This window comes from Chelonoidis abingdonii, chromosome 2 (genome assembly GCF_003597395.2).
Source record: "Chelonoidis abingdonii isolate Lonesome George chromosome 2, CheloAbing_2.0, whole genome shotgun sequence".
Classification (NCBI taxonomy): domain Eukaryota; kingdom Metazoa; phylum Chordata; order Testudines; family Testudinidae; genus Chelonoidis; species Chelonoidis abingdonii.
Window position 1 is genome coordinate 223766163 of NC_133770.1, and position 17727 is coordinate 223783889.

Here is a 17727-nt window from a genome sequence, read left to right on the forward strand (position 1 = left end):
CTCCTTCTCCTCTGGCTCCTCCCTGCCTGACTGGGGTGAGCTCCTTTTTAAACCCAGGTGCCCTGATTAGCCTGCCTTGATTGGCTGCAGGTGTTCTAATTAAAGTAGCTATATCCACTGCCTTCTAGAAAGGTCTTAATTGGCTCCAGATGGCTTGATTAACCTGATACAACTTCCATTTGGTTACCATGGTCCTAGGGATTTGTTTAGCCTGGGGCTTACATACCTGTTTCTCAGTACTTTACTGTAGCCATCTGGCCTTGCCCCATCACAATGGGTAAGTACCAGGGGTTGAACACTTGCTGGAACCTGATGAGAGGAGGCGGTTGGTGGGCACAGAGGTACTGTGATAAACTCTCATATAAAGGGGTGACACTGGTTCCTCCAAAATGAAGAGGTCTTCCTGTGAGAGAAACCTAAAGTTTTCAGGAAAGCTTTGATAATGTATAGCTTAGACTGGAGGCAGTACTGGAGACGTAGTTGAGGGGACAGGAAGGGAGTTGCAGCTGGTGCCAAAGGAGCTGTTAAAGTGGGATCTCTATGCTCCAAGCATATATGGTCTGGGGTATCAGAGGAGGAGCAGAGGTAAGAGAGGGCTCCATGTGAGTCTGAGTAACAGACAGTACCATTGCCTTGGACTTTCTCATGTCTTTGGATTTTGATGAGTTTCAGTGCCTTGATGGTGCTGGGGAAGATGACTTCCATCATTTCTTGCGGGCTGGCTTATCCTGAGACGTCTGTTTAGATGGTACCAAGGGCCTGGTGCCGATGCCTGACAGAGTCTCAGAGGTAGCCATTCTGGGACATGAGGTCTTCTCAGAAATAGTTCTAAGAAGTGACAGACTCTTTTTCTTCTCTGAAGAGAGGTAGACTTTCTTTTCTTGACATGCTTTATCTCCAAAGAAGCCCTGGGAGGTGCTGAAATACTCGGGGGCGATGGGGGAATAAAAACCAGATGGGCCTGACAGTTCCAGGAGGAAGAATTTCAGCTCAGCTTCCTTTGCAAGACCTGCACTTACAGTCCATACAGACTTTGCACTTAGGAAGGGATGTGAGAGTCTCTGAGACACCAGAGACAGATATAATGCCCATTGCTCTGGGGACAAAACCTTTTGCAAGTCTGACAGTCTTTAAATACTGGAGCCTTTGGCATACACCAGATACAAGGCTGAGAGAATCAGTCCTGGAGATTGGGGAAAAGAAAAAAGGTAGGTGGAGACACCCCCCTTTCCAAGGCATATATTTAGGCCAAATATCTTAATAATAAGTAAAAAATAAAAGAAATAAAATGAATAACAGAAGAATGACTAAGTCATTGCTAGGAAGCAGCAGACATGCAAATGCTCTGTCTCAAGCTGCAGGGAGCTGAAAAGGAACTGGAGGGGTGACAGGTCTGCTTTTCCTTATGTGCCCTCGATCTGAAGCAGCAGGCCATGTGGTGCACTGGTGCAAACACTACTAATTTAAATCTCCAGTTGACTGCACACGGGTGTGTACACCTCCTACAATGGAGCATCCATAGAAGAATGATATCGAAAAACCACCATGATATTTTATTTCTGTAATATGCACTGCTGACATACATCATTCTGCATATGCTTTCATTAGTAATGCTAGCTGATGAAGCATCATATCATGATTTGGCATTAAAATTGGTTGAATTTTTCCAGTGGAACTTTTTATCATGCAAAATGCCTAAAACTTAGCTTAACTAAAACCATAACTAAAACTTACTTCTGGACATTTCATTTTATAGGAAATTTATAAATTTACAGGAAATTGTTCTCTTTCAGATTTGGATTGAAACAAATTTCAAAATCACTGAATTTACAGTGAAATGGAAATTTCAGTTCCTGCACAGCTGTACTTGGTATTTCTAATGTCAGTAATTTCCATCATGTACTTTTGGTTTGCCACTATGGAAACCAACTGGTTCCAAACAAAGTATATTTGTATATACTTGGGGAGGTCTACCTCAATTTTAGAGGAAAAACTGATATTTGTAAATGTATGTTTAAAAGCTATCATAAGGAAATATCCATCTATTATTAATCACCCTAGTATCACACACCATTGTAATTAATAGAACAGAATACCTTCTAGGAGAAATTATTGTGCTTTAAGGATTTCTTTTAGCAGAACACTAATATTAATTAACAGAAATAGACAGTGATGCCCATTGTTATCCTTTGAAAGAAAATATAAAATATCAGTATATCTCTGGATGCTAAGTGCAACAGAATTTATTCCAGATTATTACCTTCATATGTAATCAAGTCTGTTTGATGGGTGTATGAATCTGCATTTTAGAAGTTCATGTTTAGGGCTCATCCAATAGCTAGACCTAAATGTGGGATGAGATTTAAGTTTGGGAAGGGACAGGGAGGGAGTTTGATTATTCAGGAATTCTTGCTCCAGCCTCAAAAAACAGAATACTCCTACTTGTAATTATTTTAATTGAAAGAATACTAACCATGTAAGTAGCAGGTAATAATATAATCTGAAATGTATTTCTGCTAGAGCTAAAAGAATAGCATGCCAAGGGATCATCTTGGAGAGTATTTTTTGGAAATATCTCTTCAAATATGATCCCAGTGTCTGTGATGGGATCCTCAGCTATCTATGTGTTTATACCATGCACATCAGTATAGAATGTAAGTGTACATGTTAGTAAAAATTTTGGGAAAGAACACTGTTTTGTATCCGCAGAATGTAAGGTTTAAAGAAGCTATCACAGCACTTAGATTCTAAGATATTTGGGGCAGGCACGGCCTTTTTGTTTTGTTTTTGTACAGCTCTTGTACGATAGGGTCCTGGTCCTTAACTAGGGCTTCTAGGTGTTATATTAATATACATAAATAAATATAATCATCATCAAGCTGGTGTGTTTCTCATGGGGGTCCCACCAGGGTTGGTTCTTTGCCCTACACTGTATAATATTTTTAACAATGACCTGGAAGAAAACATAAAATCATCACTAAATTGGAGTTGATAAAAAATTGGAGTTGACATAAAAAAATGGGGGAGTAGTAAATAATGAAGTGGACAGATCATTAATATAGAGCTATTTGGATTGCTTGGTAAGCTGAGTGCAAGCAAAATTATAGGTTTTAATATGATGAAATGTAAATGTATACATCTAGGAAGAAAGAATGTAGGTCTTACAGAATGGAGGAGGGACTCTATCCTGGGAAGCAGTGACTCTGAAAAAAATTGGGGATTGTGGTAATCACCTGAACATGAGCTCCCAGTGTGACACTATGGCCAAAAGGGCTAATGCAACTCTTGGATGCATAACCAGAGCAATCTTAGTAGACATAGAGATGTTATTTTACCTTTGTACTGGGCACTCGTGTGACCACTGTTGAAATACTGTGTCCAGATCTGGTATCCACAATTCAAGAAGGATGCTGATAAATTGGAGAGTCCAGAGAAGAGGCATGAGACAGCCCCAGGCATGCATTTGAACTGGCAGAGGTGGAAGTTAAATGAAGGTAAAAGACTGATCAAGCATAAGTGAGAACACCAAAACAGAATTAAGAGAATGCCCAGATGCCCTGGGCTATGTAGAAGGTCAGACTAGATGATAACTATGGGCCCTCTAGCCTTAGAATCTATGAACAAGTATGCCTGTAAAAGTCATGGGAACATTTTGGGCCATGTGTATGCAAGAGCCAGGCCTTTTGCAGTACACAGAGGGATGATAGCTACCTAGACAGACATCCATTAACTGCAGTATGGAGGAAAGCATTAGCTTGAGTGAGACACAGTCCAGAAAATGGAATGTCAACATCTGGAGTTCTGGAAGGTTTTGATTCCCAAAGGGGCCCTGGATGGGGCTTGACATTGGAAAGTTATGGCCTATGCCTGTAGTACAATGGAAACTAATGGGAGAATTGGAAAATATGAGCTAAACCTTTCCTACGAGTAATTTTCAGGAGACATCAGAAATAAGGTGGATGTCTGGATTTACAGGCAATTTAATAGGGCATTGAGCCCACAACATGGCAAGAGAACAGCAAGCAGGTCACAGAATGTTATGGGACCAGTTCATGCCACTTCTGCACTCCCTGATGGGAGAAGTACATTCATCTAATATCTCAACTATTCATTTCAAGGAGAATGATTTCAGGATTTTCACGTGAATTTGAGTCAGGATTTATCAGGAACGTAGGCTGAATTACCTAGTTGCATCTGGGCACAAAGGTGATTGATCTCAAATGCAATCCATATATGACAGAAAGATGTCACCTCTGCTTGTGTGGATTGAGCCCAGAGGACTGTGAACTGAAAGGTCAGATTCTTTTGGCACATTGGTGACACAGTGATCACAGCCAGGAAACCAGGAACAATGTTCCTGAACTTTACAGGGAAGACAAGTGAGTTCTTCAGATATAGGACTGTTAGGTGGTTGTAAGAACTTACAGATTGGATTGATGGGAGGCAGATACCAAGCTCTGGGCTCAGGGTTACAGCCAAATTATTGAGTGGCATCCCTTGTGGCCAGTGCAGGTGAGACGCTCCAAGAGGCCTGCTCTCAGATGTAAACATGAGATACTGTTGGATCCTATTAGTCTGCAGAAAAAGGGGAAACCTTAAGTATTCTTCATGTGTATCCTCATTCCCCTCCACAGGGACAGAGCAAGAGGGTGAATCCCCAGGGTTAGGCTGAAGAGGGGCAAGCCTGAATATTGGTTATTTGGCATATTATCCATTTCACACTGCACTGAATCCAAATAAATGCCTGGTATTTGGGGGTTCTCCCATTAAAGTTAACAGTTAATGAAGTTACAAAACTTCTACTTTTAAAACTACCTCTGTATCTAAGTTCATTCTCCTGTGTGTTCTGATCCACACAGGCTTTGTAGAAACAAACAAAACCAAGAGTTAAAAACATAATGGGCCTTATTCTCTATAACAGTGTACCAATGCAAAGTGAGTACAAAGCCCTACTGCCACTATTGTGAGTGGAGTGATTTGATATTTCACATTCACATGTATTCCTTTGCACAAGTGTAAATACCTGCCGTGTGCAAAGGCAGGAGATGAACAGATCCAATGTTAACTGAACCGTTTCATAAAATGGTTTGGTAATATCTGAATGAAAAAAAATCTTACTTTGATTTAAACAGGTCCCTGGAGGGTTTGCAATTAAAATACTGTACCGTGTCACTGTGCTAGTACATCAAAGCTGGAAAGTTAAACTAAGTAAAAATGACAGTAGAAGTGATTTTCAATGCCTGTTCTGAGTGAAGTGCAAAAACTAAACAAGCAATATAGTAGTGAAGAGGACAATAAAGTAATTTTTTTAAATTCTGTCAAATTTTAATTATCTAAGATTGTTTTGAACATAATTGACGATAAAAATATTAATCTATCAGTGTTCTTAGAACCATGCAAGTATAGTTAATATCATTTGTATGCAAAGCACAACAAACAGAAATTAAATGTTGTCAATGACAAAAAAGAAATAATGTAATTTTTCTTTATCTTAGATAGAAAAGTTAAAATGTGAGAATAATTCTTCAATATAGAATTTAGGGAATTTTATAGTATCTGATCTCTCATAAGAGTTTTGTAGCTAAAGCAACTGTATTTTCTAAACTTCTGCTTCACTAGGCCCTGATTTTGCAATTAACTCTACACAGGCTCAGGGGGTCGATCTGCTTGGTGCCAAAGACAGCATCAGTGCTCCAGTCAAATTTCATATAGAAGATGCCATTATGGAATATCTGTTGCCTTCCAATTTATAAAGTGGTAAAAGATTTAGCATGTTCATTGATTTGCATAACAGAGGTCAGGAAAATGGAATGGGAAACACTCAAATTAAACACACATGTAAAATTAACACTGCAGAATCAAATTAATAACTGTATACTTATCCTAAAGGAAGTCATTTAGGAATGTCAGGACCAGATCCTACAGTCCTAACACAGAAAAATAGCAATGGACATCAATAAGGGGTGTTACTTGAATATTGCCAAGAAGATTGTGCCCTTATATACTGAAAATGTAATAAAATTGTGCTAAAGTATTTAAAAGAAGTCAGTAATCAAATTTAAGTGATGCCGTTTTACTTCTGTTAAACAAAACAGTTCTAATGATACCTTCATCTCTTCCAAATTTTTCTGTCTAGTCCATAATAATTCTCCATATGTTTTTTCCTCCTGCTGTATTCTCTTCTCATATTTTCCTAATTCATTCTGGAGATAATCAATTAGCATCTGATTTTTCTCCTGTTTACAGCTAACAGCACTAAAATTTTCCCTTTAAAAGAAAGAAGTTCTTAATAAAAATTAAAATATTATCAGCTGATTTATACAGTTTAATATTTAATTTTACTGTAGACAAAAAGACAGACAAATCTCACATATGTTAAGATCCATTTGTAAAACCATATAGAACCATGTGATAGTTATAACTTATGTTCTTTAGAATAACCTCACATGTACTCTGCCCACTAATCCATCTCCATCAGACTACTAACATTTAAAACTCTCAGCAACTTCAAAAAAATCTTCTACTTTAAAAATATCAGCTTTCCTGGGAAAGGATCACTTTCCCCTCACATATGAAGTTTTCCTCTAAAATTATACTGGTGTGAGATGCAGAACAGTTAGTAATAGGCCCTAGACCAATATTTGATGACTCATCAGGGATAGAAATGAGAGCTTTTAGCCACTGAAAAAAAGCTTTCAAGTGGGATAGATTCATAGACTCTAGGACTAGAGTCAGAACCTCGAGAGGTCATCGAGTCCAGTCCCCTGCCCTCATGGCAGGACCAAATACTGTCTAGACCATCCCTGATAGACATTTATCTAACCTACTCTTAAATATCTCCAGAGAATGGAGATCCACGACCTCCCTAGGCACATCATCATTCCAGTGTAGACTACCCTGACAGTTAGGAACCTTTTCCTAATGTCCAACCTAAATCTCCCTTGCTGCGAGTTTAAGCCCATTGCTTCTTGTTCTATCATTAGAGGCTAAGGTGAACAAGTTTTCCCCTCCTCCTGATCACCCTTTTAGATACCTCGAAAACTGCTATCATGTCCCTCTCAGTCTTCTCTTTTCCAAAACTAAACAAACTAATTCTTTCAGCCTTCCTTCATAGGTCATGTTTCTCAAAGACCTTTAAATCATTCTGTGTTGCTCTTCTCTGGACCCTCTCGTCAATTTCTCGCACATCTTTCTTGAAAATGCAGGTGCCCAGAACTGGACACACTACTCTAGCTGAGGCCTACCTAGCGCAGAGTAGAGCGGAAGAATGACTTCTCGTGTCGTGTTTACAACACACCTTTTAATGCATATCCAGAATCACGTTGCTTTTTTGCAACAGTATCACACTGTTGACTCATTAGTTAGCTTGTGGCCCACTATGACCCCTAGATCTCTTTCTGCATACTCCCTCCTAGAGCAGTCTCTTCCCAGTCTGTATGTGTGAAACTGATTGTTCCTTCCTAAGTGGAGCAGTTTTGCATTGTCTTTATTGAACCTTCATACCGGTTTACTCTCAGACCATTTCTCCAATTTGTCCAGATTCATTTCGAATTTTGGACCTGTCCTCCAAAGCAGTTGCAATCCACTCCCAGTTTGGTGTCGCTGCAAGACTGTAATAAGGTCACTTCTAATGCCAACATGCTAAAGTCGTTGATGAATATTGAACAGAAGTCAGCCCCAAAACAGACCCCGTGCGGGAAGCGCCCACTGTTATGTTGAACTCTTTTCCAGCACGTGGGAGCCATCAATAACCACTCTCTGGAGCTATGGTTATCCAGGCCTAGTTATGCACCCACCTATATAGTAGCTCCCATCTAAACTGTTATTTGCCTAGTTTATCATGATAGAATTCAATGCGGAATGTATCAAAATGCCTTACTAAACTAGGTACACGCACATGCCTACCCTTCTCTCCTTTATCCACAAGGCTTCACTATACTATCAAAGAAAGCTATCAGATTGGTTTGACGCGATTTGTTCTTTACAAATCCTTGCTGGCTATTCCCTATCACCTTACCACCTTCCAAGTGTTTGCAGATGATTTCTTTAATTACTTGCTCCATTATCTTCCCTGGCACAGAAGTTAATGGATACAGTATTAGTTTCTAGACCTGATTAGTCCTTGGATATTTCTTCTTAAAATTGTGCCTTTTTGATTAATATAAAAGGTATGTTAGGCCATCTTTAGAGGTTTCTAAAATGTATTTGTTATAATTTTCCTTTTCCTCAGAGGTCTGTACATGAGTACTTACGTTATTAATAGAGCCACATTCTCACACAAAAGGATATGAAAAATAAAACATAGCAAATCAGTGGTCCTATTGATAATATAGTATTTGATCATGTAATTAAAAACTGCCATAATGCATATACACAAGGGGACAAATAAAGGTTGCATAGGAAACCTTAACTCTGGCATTTCCTAACTTTTCAGTGCTTTACTTTGTAACCTAAATGTTGTTTTAAAATTGCATTTTGGGGGCAGGTGGGGTAATGCAATTTCCTTCATTTTTTTAAATAAAGCAAACAAACACACAAAAATTCCTTCATGTATAATCACGGTGATCTCACGTGTGTCATCAGCAGTACTGGAAACTTTAGATCCACTGCACAGACCTCTACCCCTTACTAACAGCATATCTGGTATCAGTAGTAGAACTAGCCACTATCGAGGAATGAGACACATACTTTGCCAGCGGGATTTACAGCTATCTGCTGAAAGCACAGGAGTGCCGAGATTCAGGAATCCTGGGTTCAATTCTAAGTTTTGGAGGAAAGTATGTTCTATTGATTACAGACCCTTCTGCCTTGTTTCCTCCAGCTTGCTCGTGTCACCAGCATGTGCCCCTTAATCTGTCCCTTTGCTCACATTTCCTTCTCCTTATGTTCCAGGCACATTATGTAGGCTGTTAGGTACAGGGAAGGAAAAGGTTCCAGCATAATTAAGTATGCACACTCCCAGTTCCCTTAGGACCCCAGGTGTTGGCTATCTCCCACTAATCCAATCAAACTTGCCCCTGTGGACCCCCGATGAGACAAGAGGAGCTTGGTACAGTTGGCAGTGTGGTAGGTTCTTGCTTAGAATTGCTAGTCCTATGCATTTTGTTTTTCCCAGGGAGACTGAAAGGCAGAAAGGTTTTTCAAAATGGTTCATCATTTTTATTGGGTTGCCTTGATGGGCTTTAGGGTGGGACTGTGTTTTCCTTAATTAGTGTGTTAGCATAGGGATTTGTGGTAGTCTTTTCAGTGCCACTGTTCTGGACATTTTTTAATTTTATAATACTGTTGTTTTAGTATTATATAGGTTAAAATTTCTATTTTATTCTTGTAGCTTATGTTTAGGCTTTTGCTATTTTTTTCCAGTTAAACAGTAATAAGTGGGAAAGGAGATCAGATAGAAGTGTGAGAGAGTAAGCTAGAAAGTAAGCAATAGTCATGAGTGAAGGCAGCAGCAGGAACCCCATGTCCCCAATTTCTCCACCAAGCCAGGTAGGAATCAACACCTGGAATAAAGAGCAGTTGCCTCCAGCTGCTTCCCTAAAGTGTGCATGGTTTCTTCACAGAAACAGTAACTCCCATATCATAGGTCTGCTGATGAATGAACTAAAAATCTATTGAGGTATTTGAATGATCTTTCATCACTGGGTCTAAGAGACTGAGTCAGACTCAAACAGGAAAGTTTCTTACATGCTACTTGCCTTAATTTTCTCAATATCTACACTAATCCTCACAGATGAGTTGATCTCTCTCATCATAGATTGGGTCAGTTCAAGCATTTTGAAGAGGATGTTGGGAACCTTAAGTTAACCTATCTTGCAAACTACTAGAAGAGTTCTTCTAAAGTTGTATAACAATCACTTAAACCAATCACCATTCCACCCAAAAGTAAAAAATGTAATCCAAATACATAAGCATGTTTAACATTTAACCAGCTATACCATCCAGAAAATAACAGAAACTGGCTCCAGGGAAAGCCTTCTTTAAGATATGTACATAAAATGCCAACTGCTGGGACAGACTATTAGAGACATTAATAGAATAAAAGAAATTAACAGGTAAGAAATATTCCTTTCTTCTGCATACTCACCACTAATGGAAAATAACAATCAGCAAGAAGTAACAAGCAATGAGAAAGAACCTTTTCTTTCTCTTTCTCCTCCCCCGACCCCCTTTTTTTTTTACACAGGCTGTATGCTCCAATGATCATAGAGGCCATAGGTGCACTATTCTAGTTTTCCAGCAATTCACATGGGGGAGGAATTCCACTTGTGCTGTATGGTCTCTGTGCAGAGGAGAATGGTAAAAATTAGATGGGGAACAAGCAACTTCAATCATTTGGATCCAAGTCTTGGAAGTGGAGTGGCTTCAGATCTTTAAGAGTGAGATGGGATACCTGAGAAGCAGAGACTCAAGAAATATTCAAAGTATTCTTTACAAAATTTCAAAATCAATGGTCTTTTTAAAGAGTAGGAATTGGAAAAATTATTGCAGAATCCCTCAGCAAAAGGAGTGCTGAACTCAATAACTATTCAGAACTAGAGAGTTACTGGAAGTGACAAAACAAACACTACAACCTTTCACTACCAACTTCAGTTGCTCTTAAAGATTCTTGGCCAGAACCAAGGAATAAAGTTAGGGATACAGCATCCCATTGCATAAAACTGATCAAATGGATGTCAGTATCAACTGCTGGACGTGAGATACTGAGCACTGATCCTCTCTATTTTTGGAGTCCACTGGACTGGAGGTCTGAGCACTAGGTTCAGCTGAATCATTCTGCTTGAATCAAGGTTTGGAAGAAGGCAATCTCAGGTAGTTGGGAATATGCAGCACCTGCAAATGGAAGCGAATGTGACGACAGGAAGGGAGTTATAGTGTGTGGAGGGAAGAAAAAGACGGTTACTCACCTTCGTAACTGTTGTTCTTCGAGATGTGTTGCTCATATCCATTCTATTTAGGTGTGCACGAGCCGCATGCATGATCATCAGAAGATTTTTACCCTAGCAACACTCAGCAGATCGGCTGAGGCTATATGCCCCAGCCCCCCCCCCCCAGCTCCTTCTTGCCGGCTACTCTGACAGAAGGAAAGGAGGGCGGGTTTGGAATGGATATGAGCAACACATCTCGAAGAACAACAGTTACAAAGGTGAGTAACCATCTTTTCTTCTTCTAATTAGGTGACTCCCAAGTCTTACCTACGCGGTGGGGTCGGAATGAGATGTCGTGGAGTGAAGGACCGATGAAACAAATGCAGCATCACTCCTGGACTGCTGCACTATCACGTAGTGGGAAGCAAAGGTATGTACTGATGACCAAGTTGCTGCCCTACAGATCTCCTATATGGGCACATTAGCCAGGAAGGCAGAGGATGAAGCTTGAGCCCTAGTAGAGTGGGCAGTAAGGTGCATAGCTGGGACACCAGCCAAGTCATAGCATGCATGGATGCATGATGTAATCCAGGATGAAATGCACTGCATGGAGACCAGGTGGCCCTTCATCCGGTCTGCCACCGCTATGAACAGCTGGGTCGTCCTCCTAAAGGGTTTCGTTCGTTCGATGTAAAAGGCAAGGGCCCTGCAAACATCTAGGGAATGCAGCTGTTGCTCTCCTCGAGAAGTGTGCGGCTTCGGGTAGAAGTCTTGGTTGACATGGAAGGCAGAAGCCACCTTAGGAAGGAAGGTAAGGTGTGGTCGCAGCTGTATACAGTGGGTCCGACGTGAGGGCTCGAAGTTCCGACACGCGTCTCGCTGAGATGATAGCGATGAGAAAAGCTGTTTTCCAGGAAAGGGACAGAAGTGAGCAAGTGGCCATTGGCTTGAACGGGGCACCCATAAACTTGGATAGGACCAGGCTGAGGTCCCACGTTGGTGGCCGGATGCCGAATTTGCAGGTACAGACGTTCCAATCCCTTGAAGAACTTGCTGACCATTGGATTGGAGAAAACTGAGTGCCCATTTTCACCCAGGTGGAAGTCCAAAATTGCTGCTAGGTGTACTCTGATGGATGAAACTGCTAGGCCTTGCTGTTTCAAGGACAAGACATAATCTAGGATGGTAGGTACTGGCACCTCCAGAGGGGCAGTATTGCTCAGGGCACACCAGCAGGAGAAATGCTTCCACTTGGCCAGATACGTGGACCTAGTAGAGGACCTTCTGCTACCCAAGAGTACGTGCTGCACTGAGGGGGAGCAACGCAGCTCAGATTGAGTTAGCCATGCAGCATCCATGCTGTGAGATGGAGGAATTGCAGGTCCAGATGATACAGTCAGCCGTGCTCATGAGTGATCAGGTCTGGGAATGGAATTGGTGTGGTCACCGACAGATCAAGGAGAGTGGTGTACCAATGTTGCCTGAGCCATGCTGGGGCAATCAAGATTAAGCAGGCCTTGTCTCTTCGCAATTTGAGAAGGACCTTGTGGACCAATGGGAATGGAGGAAAGGTGTAGAGCAAATGGTCTTTCCACGGCATCAGGAAAGCATCTGATAGGAAACCCGAGGAGTGCCTCTGGAGAGAGCAGAACACCTGGCACTTCCGATTCTCATGAGAGGCGAAAAGATCTATGTGGGGAAACCCACACTTCTGGATAACATAAAGGATAACGTCCAGGCAAATCGACCACTCGTGAGCCAGGAAGGACCTGCTGAGGCAATCTACCAAGGTGTTTTGGATTCCCAGGAGAAACGACGCCACCAGGTCGATCAAGTGGGCTATGCAGAATTCCCACAGGTGAATGGCTTCCTGACAGAGGGGGGACGATCACGCTCCCCCTTGCTTGTTAATGTAAAACATGGCCATTGTGTTGTCTGTGAAGACTGCGACAACGGCCCTGAAGGTGTTTGCAGAACACCTGACACGCCAGGTGTACTGCTCTCAGTTCCCACACGTTGATGTGCAGGGTTATGTCTTGTGTGGACCAAAGCCCTGTGTGCAAAGGTCCGCAAGGTGAGCGCCCCAGCCCAGAGATGATGCATCCGTGGTTAGGACTACGGAGGGCTGTGGGACATGGAATGGCATCCCCCCGCATACGAAGTTGGGGTTCAGCTACCAAGCCAGGGAGCTTAAGACTTCCGTCGGTACCGTGAGCACCGTGTCTAGATTGTCTCGGCCTGGACGGTAGACTAATGAAAGGCTGACCTGAAGTGGATGGAGGCGTAGTCTGGCATGTCTGGTCACGCAGGTGCAAGACGCCATGTGTCCCAGTAGACCGAGGCACGTGTGTGCTGTTGAGGTTGGGAAGCTTCAGAGGCTATGGATAATGTTTGCCATGGACTGGAACCAGGCATGTGGTAGGCACGCCCAGGTGAGATTTGAATATAGGACTGCTCCGATGAAATCTATTCTCTGGGTTGGCTGCAAAGTGGACTTTTCGACATTGAGCAGCAGGCCCAGCTGTATGAACAAGTTCACGGTAAACCGAACATGGGATTGCACTTGGAGCTCGGATCAACCCCGAATGAGCCAGTCATTGAGGTACAGAAACACTTGGATCCGATATCGATGGAGCGAGGCAGCTATGACAGCCATACACTTTGTGAATACTCTTGGTGCCGTGGATAGGCCGAAGGGGAGGACAGTAAACTGGAAGTGTCGTTGACTGACCACAAAGTGAAGGAAGCGCCTATGCAGCAAGTAGATCGCTATGTGGAAGTACGTGTCCCTCAGGTCGAGGGCAGCATACCAGTCTCCAGGATCCAGGGAAGGAATAATGGTCCCCAGGGAAACCATGTGGAACTTCAACTTTACCATAAATTTGTTGAGTCCATGCAGGTGCAGAATGGGCCATAGCCTCCCCTTTGCCTTGGGGATTAGGAAGTAGTGGGAGTAAAACCCCCTGGCCCTCAGATCCCTTGGAACCTTCTCTATAGCTCTGATAGTTAGGAGCATCTGCACCTCCTGTAGAAGGAGTTGCTCATGAGAGGGGTCCCTGAAGAGGGACGGGGGGAGGGTAGGTAGGGGGGAACAAAACAAATTGAAGTCAGTATCCACTTTCCACCGTGCGTAGGACCCAGCGGTCTTACGTTATGCAGGACCATGCAGGGAGGAAAGAGGAGAGGCGGTTCGTGAAAGGGGGGGAAGGATTCTGTAAGGAGACTAGTGCTCCAACCTTGGATGCACCTTCAAAAGTTTTGTTTGGGCCCTGCTGATGGTTTGGGGGGGCCCTGGTTCTGGCCTGTCTGAGGGCCAGATTGCTTCCTCCTACCACCGCAACCATGTCTTCTAGAAAAGTCCTGTCTCGGCCGGGGGTTAGGGTAGGTGCACTGTGGTTGGGATTGGAAGGGCCTACGTTGCGTCACCAGGGTATGCATGCCCAATGAGCGCATGATGGCCCAGTTATCCTTCAGGCTCCGGAATCTGGAGTCAGTTTTGTCTGAAAATAACCCCTGCCCATCAAAGGGCAGGTCCTGAATTGTTTGTTGGAGCTCCGATGAATGACGGGACACCTGCAGCCACGAGATATGGCACATAGCTACACCCGAGGCTAGAGTCCTAGCCACCAAGTCTGCCGCATCTATTGAAGCCTGCAAGGAGGTCCTGGCTACTTTCTTGTCCTCCTCTAGCAAGGCCCCGAACTCCTCCCTGGACTCCTGAGGAACCAGCTCTTTGAACTTCCCCATCGAGTTCCAGGTATAATAATTATAATGGCTCAAGAAGGCCTGCTGGTTAGCCACCCTAAGTTGTAGGCCGCCAGTTGAACAGATCCTTCACCTGAATAAATCCAGGCATCTAGTGTCCTTGGATTTAGGAGTGGGAACTTGTTGACCATGTCTTTCCCTCTCATTAATGGACTGTACAACGAGGGAGCACGGTTGTGGATGAATGTACAAGTAATCATAGTCTTTGGAGGGGACGAAGTACTTCCTCTCCACTCCCTTGGCAGTGGGAGGAATAGACGCCGGAGACTGTCAGATTTAATTGGCATTAGCCTGGATGGTCCTAATAAAGGGCAAGGCTATATGTGTGAGGGTATTGGCAGATAAAATGTCCACCACTGGATCCTCGACCTCCACCACTTCCTCCACCTGGAGGTTCATGTTTTATGCAACCCTATGAAGCAAGTCTTGGTGCGCATGGAGGTCTATAGGTGGTGGGCCAGAGGAGGATGTGCCCACCACCGCCTTGTCTGGGGCAGACCACACCCAGGACTAAAGGGTCGTGGGGCAAGTCCTGCTGGGAAGGGGTCCACCTGCCCTAGGTTTTCCATGCTAGGGGCATAGGCCTGAGCTGAGAGTAGGGCCATCGCCTCCGAGCCCCCTGGGGTGCAGGGGACTGACAGTGGCCTCCAGGACCCAAGGTTCTGAGTGGGCAGAACGAGCAGCTCCTGATGGGGTACCTTGGGCCTGATGGTATGCCCAAGCGGTCCAAAAGGACCATTATGGGGGTCCCTGAGCAGGATCTTGCCCCTCGTCATGCATTGGCTAGCGCCATCCGCATCTTGGTCATGGACGTGGTAGCCACTCTCCACTTGAGATGGCCTCGAGTTCGGGCAGGAAGGCCAAGGTGGAGCTGATTGCTCATGTTGGGTTACACTGTCATGTGTTGTTGGCTTGCACTGCAGGGACGGAGATCGGTGCCGCTGTCTCGAGTGGTACCGTGATCTGGACTGGGACCGACGGTTGTATTAGTGCCGGGAGGTAGATCTGGACCTCGATGAAGATCTACGGGCGGAGAGGCACCGGGAACGACTCCGAGGAGACCCAGTGCTGGGATCGGTGCTGGGAGATGGACCAGTACTGACTGTATTGGGAAGGAGATCTTTTTGAGGCAGAGCAGCACCGCGAGTACGACCAGCGCCAACATGGTGATCGATGCCGGGACTGTGAGTGGTGCCGTGGAGGAGACCAGCGCCTGGATCGGGACCGTGACCTGGACTGGGACCGAGATTAGTGCCGACCCTTCTCGCTCTGCGATGGAGGGCGCATCATGGAGGGCTTCCCTATCGATGGAACAGCCCACACCGGTGGTACCAAAGTTCGTGACGGTCCCAGCTCAGTGAGTGCAATCAGGTCGCGAGCAGTGGAGAAAGTCTCTGGGGTGGAAGGCAGACCGAGCTCGACCATGATGCGCACCGGGAAGCTTATGTGCACCGGATTTAATGGCACTTGCAGCACTGGAATCAATGGTGCCGGAGTTGGAACCTTCGTGGGGTGGTCCGGCATGGGACACTGCTCCAAGGGGGGCACAAGTGGTGCTGGCAACTGTACAGGAGCAGCAGGTTGCTTGTGCTGTTTCCTGGCTCCCAGAGACAGCAAGTGGTGCCGTGCTGGTAACAATGCTGGAGACGTCCGGTGCTGGGAGTCTTTGCCGTGCCGGGCTGATCCGGTGCCGGAGGCGCAATTTGGACCGACGGCGCCGGGTCTCGGCGCAGGGCAGAGGGCGTCAGGCTAATTGCCGCTTCCATGAGGAGCTGCTTCAAATGAAAGTCCCGCTCCTTTTTTGTCCAAGGCTTGAACGCCTTACAAATGTGGCACTTATCTGATTGGTGGGATTCCCCCAGGCACTTCGGACAGGAGTCGTGGGGGTCTCCTGCAGGCATCGGCTTAAGGCAGGCCGAGCAGGGTTTGAAGCCTGGAGACCTAGGCATGGGCCCGGTACTGGGAGGGAGGGAAGGGAAGAAGCCCCTTACCTCCAATTACACTAACTACAAAACTACTATTAACTACAACTAGAAACTACTAACAAACAACTATCTACAGGTATAAACAAGTAAAGAGCTAGAGAAGTGGAGATCAGCCATGCCGCGCTCCACAGTTCCAACAACTCTCATGGGCGGTAAGAAGAAACTGAGAAGGTGCTGAGATGGCAGGGGCATGTATCCGGTGCCATAAGGGCACCACTCCAGGGGGTGCCTCAGCCGACCCACCGAGTGTTGCTAGGGTAAAAATCTTCCGACGACTGTGCATGCAGTGCGCGCTCACCTAATTGGAATCGATATGAGCAAGCACTCAAAGAAGAACTCTTTTTTCATGACTTCCCCATCCTGTAAGTAACTTTGCAATTCAACAGCACACATCTATTTTCTCTTCGACGTTGCACAGCAGGCTCACCTTTATCCTGGAGAAGAGTAAGCCTGGTGTGCAATCATCATATATGGCCCTCCAAGGGTTGCGTGGCCTAGAAGGCTACAGGTATTTTCAGCTGGATAGAGCCCTTTGAGACTATTTTCAGGACTCATCAGTCACAGTAAGTGTAGGTCCACATTTCTTGAAACAAAGAAAAACCAGAACACAAGAAATCCTCCATTAATTAAAGATGCAACTGACCATGGATTTTATTAGATTTTGGAAAATAGGCCTGATGCCTGAAATACCATTTACCAGGCAGACAATTCATCATGAATGTCCTCTACAAATGCACAAAACCCACAAAGTATAACCAAACAAAAATACTTTCAAATTATTGATAAAAACTGCATTATATTTACTATAAATAATACTGTACAGATAACATAAAAGCTACCTTTTAAAAAACTTTGATAGGAATGGAAATTCTTACCTCAATTCTATGAGGGATTTCTCTGTAGTTTCAATTTGTCTTTGCTTTGTCTCTGCTAATTCATTTAATTCATGAATTCTGTTTTGAAAATTTTCAATAATGTGAGTGGTTTCATCTAGCCGACTGGTAACATCTGAATATTTTTCCTGGAAATGAAGAAGAAAATGTGTGAGTGTATGTGTGTGTATATAGAGAGAGAGAGAGAGAGAGAGAGAGAGAGAGAGAGAGAGAGAG

General features: G+C 44.1%; 1 protein-coding gene across 1 annotated transcript in view; it reads right to left on the reverse strand.

Moving 5' to 3' along the window:
• CCDC178 (coiled-coil domain containing 178) overlaps positions 1 to 17727 on the reverse strand; it is a 379540-nt gene that overhangs the window by 211835 nt on the left and 149978 nt on the right. The window contains 2 exon segments of the mRNA XM_075061966.1: positions 6108 to 6267; positions 17494 to 17639. Coding sequence (XP_074918067.1) covers positions 6108 to 6267; positions 17494 to 17639 — 306 coding nt within the window.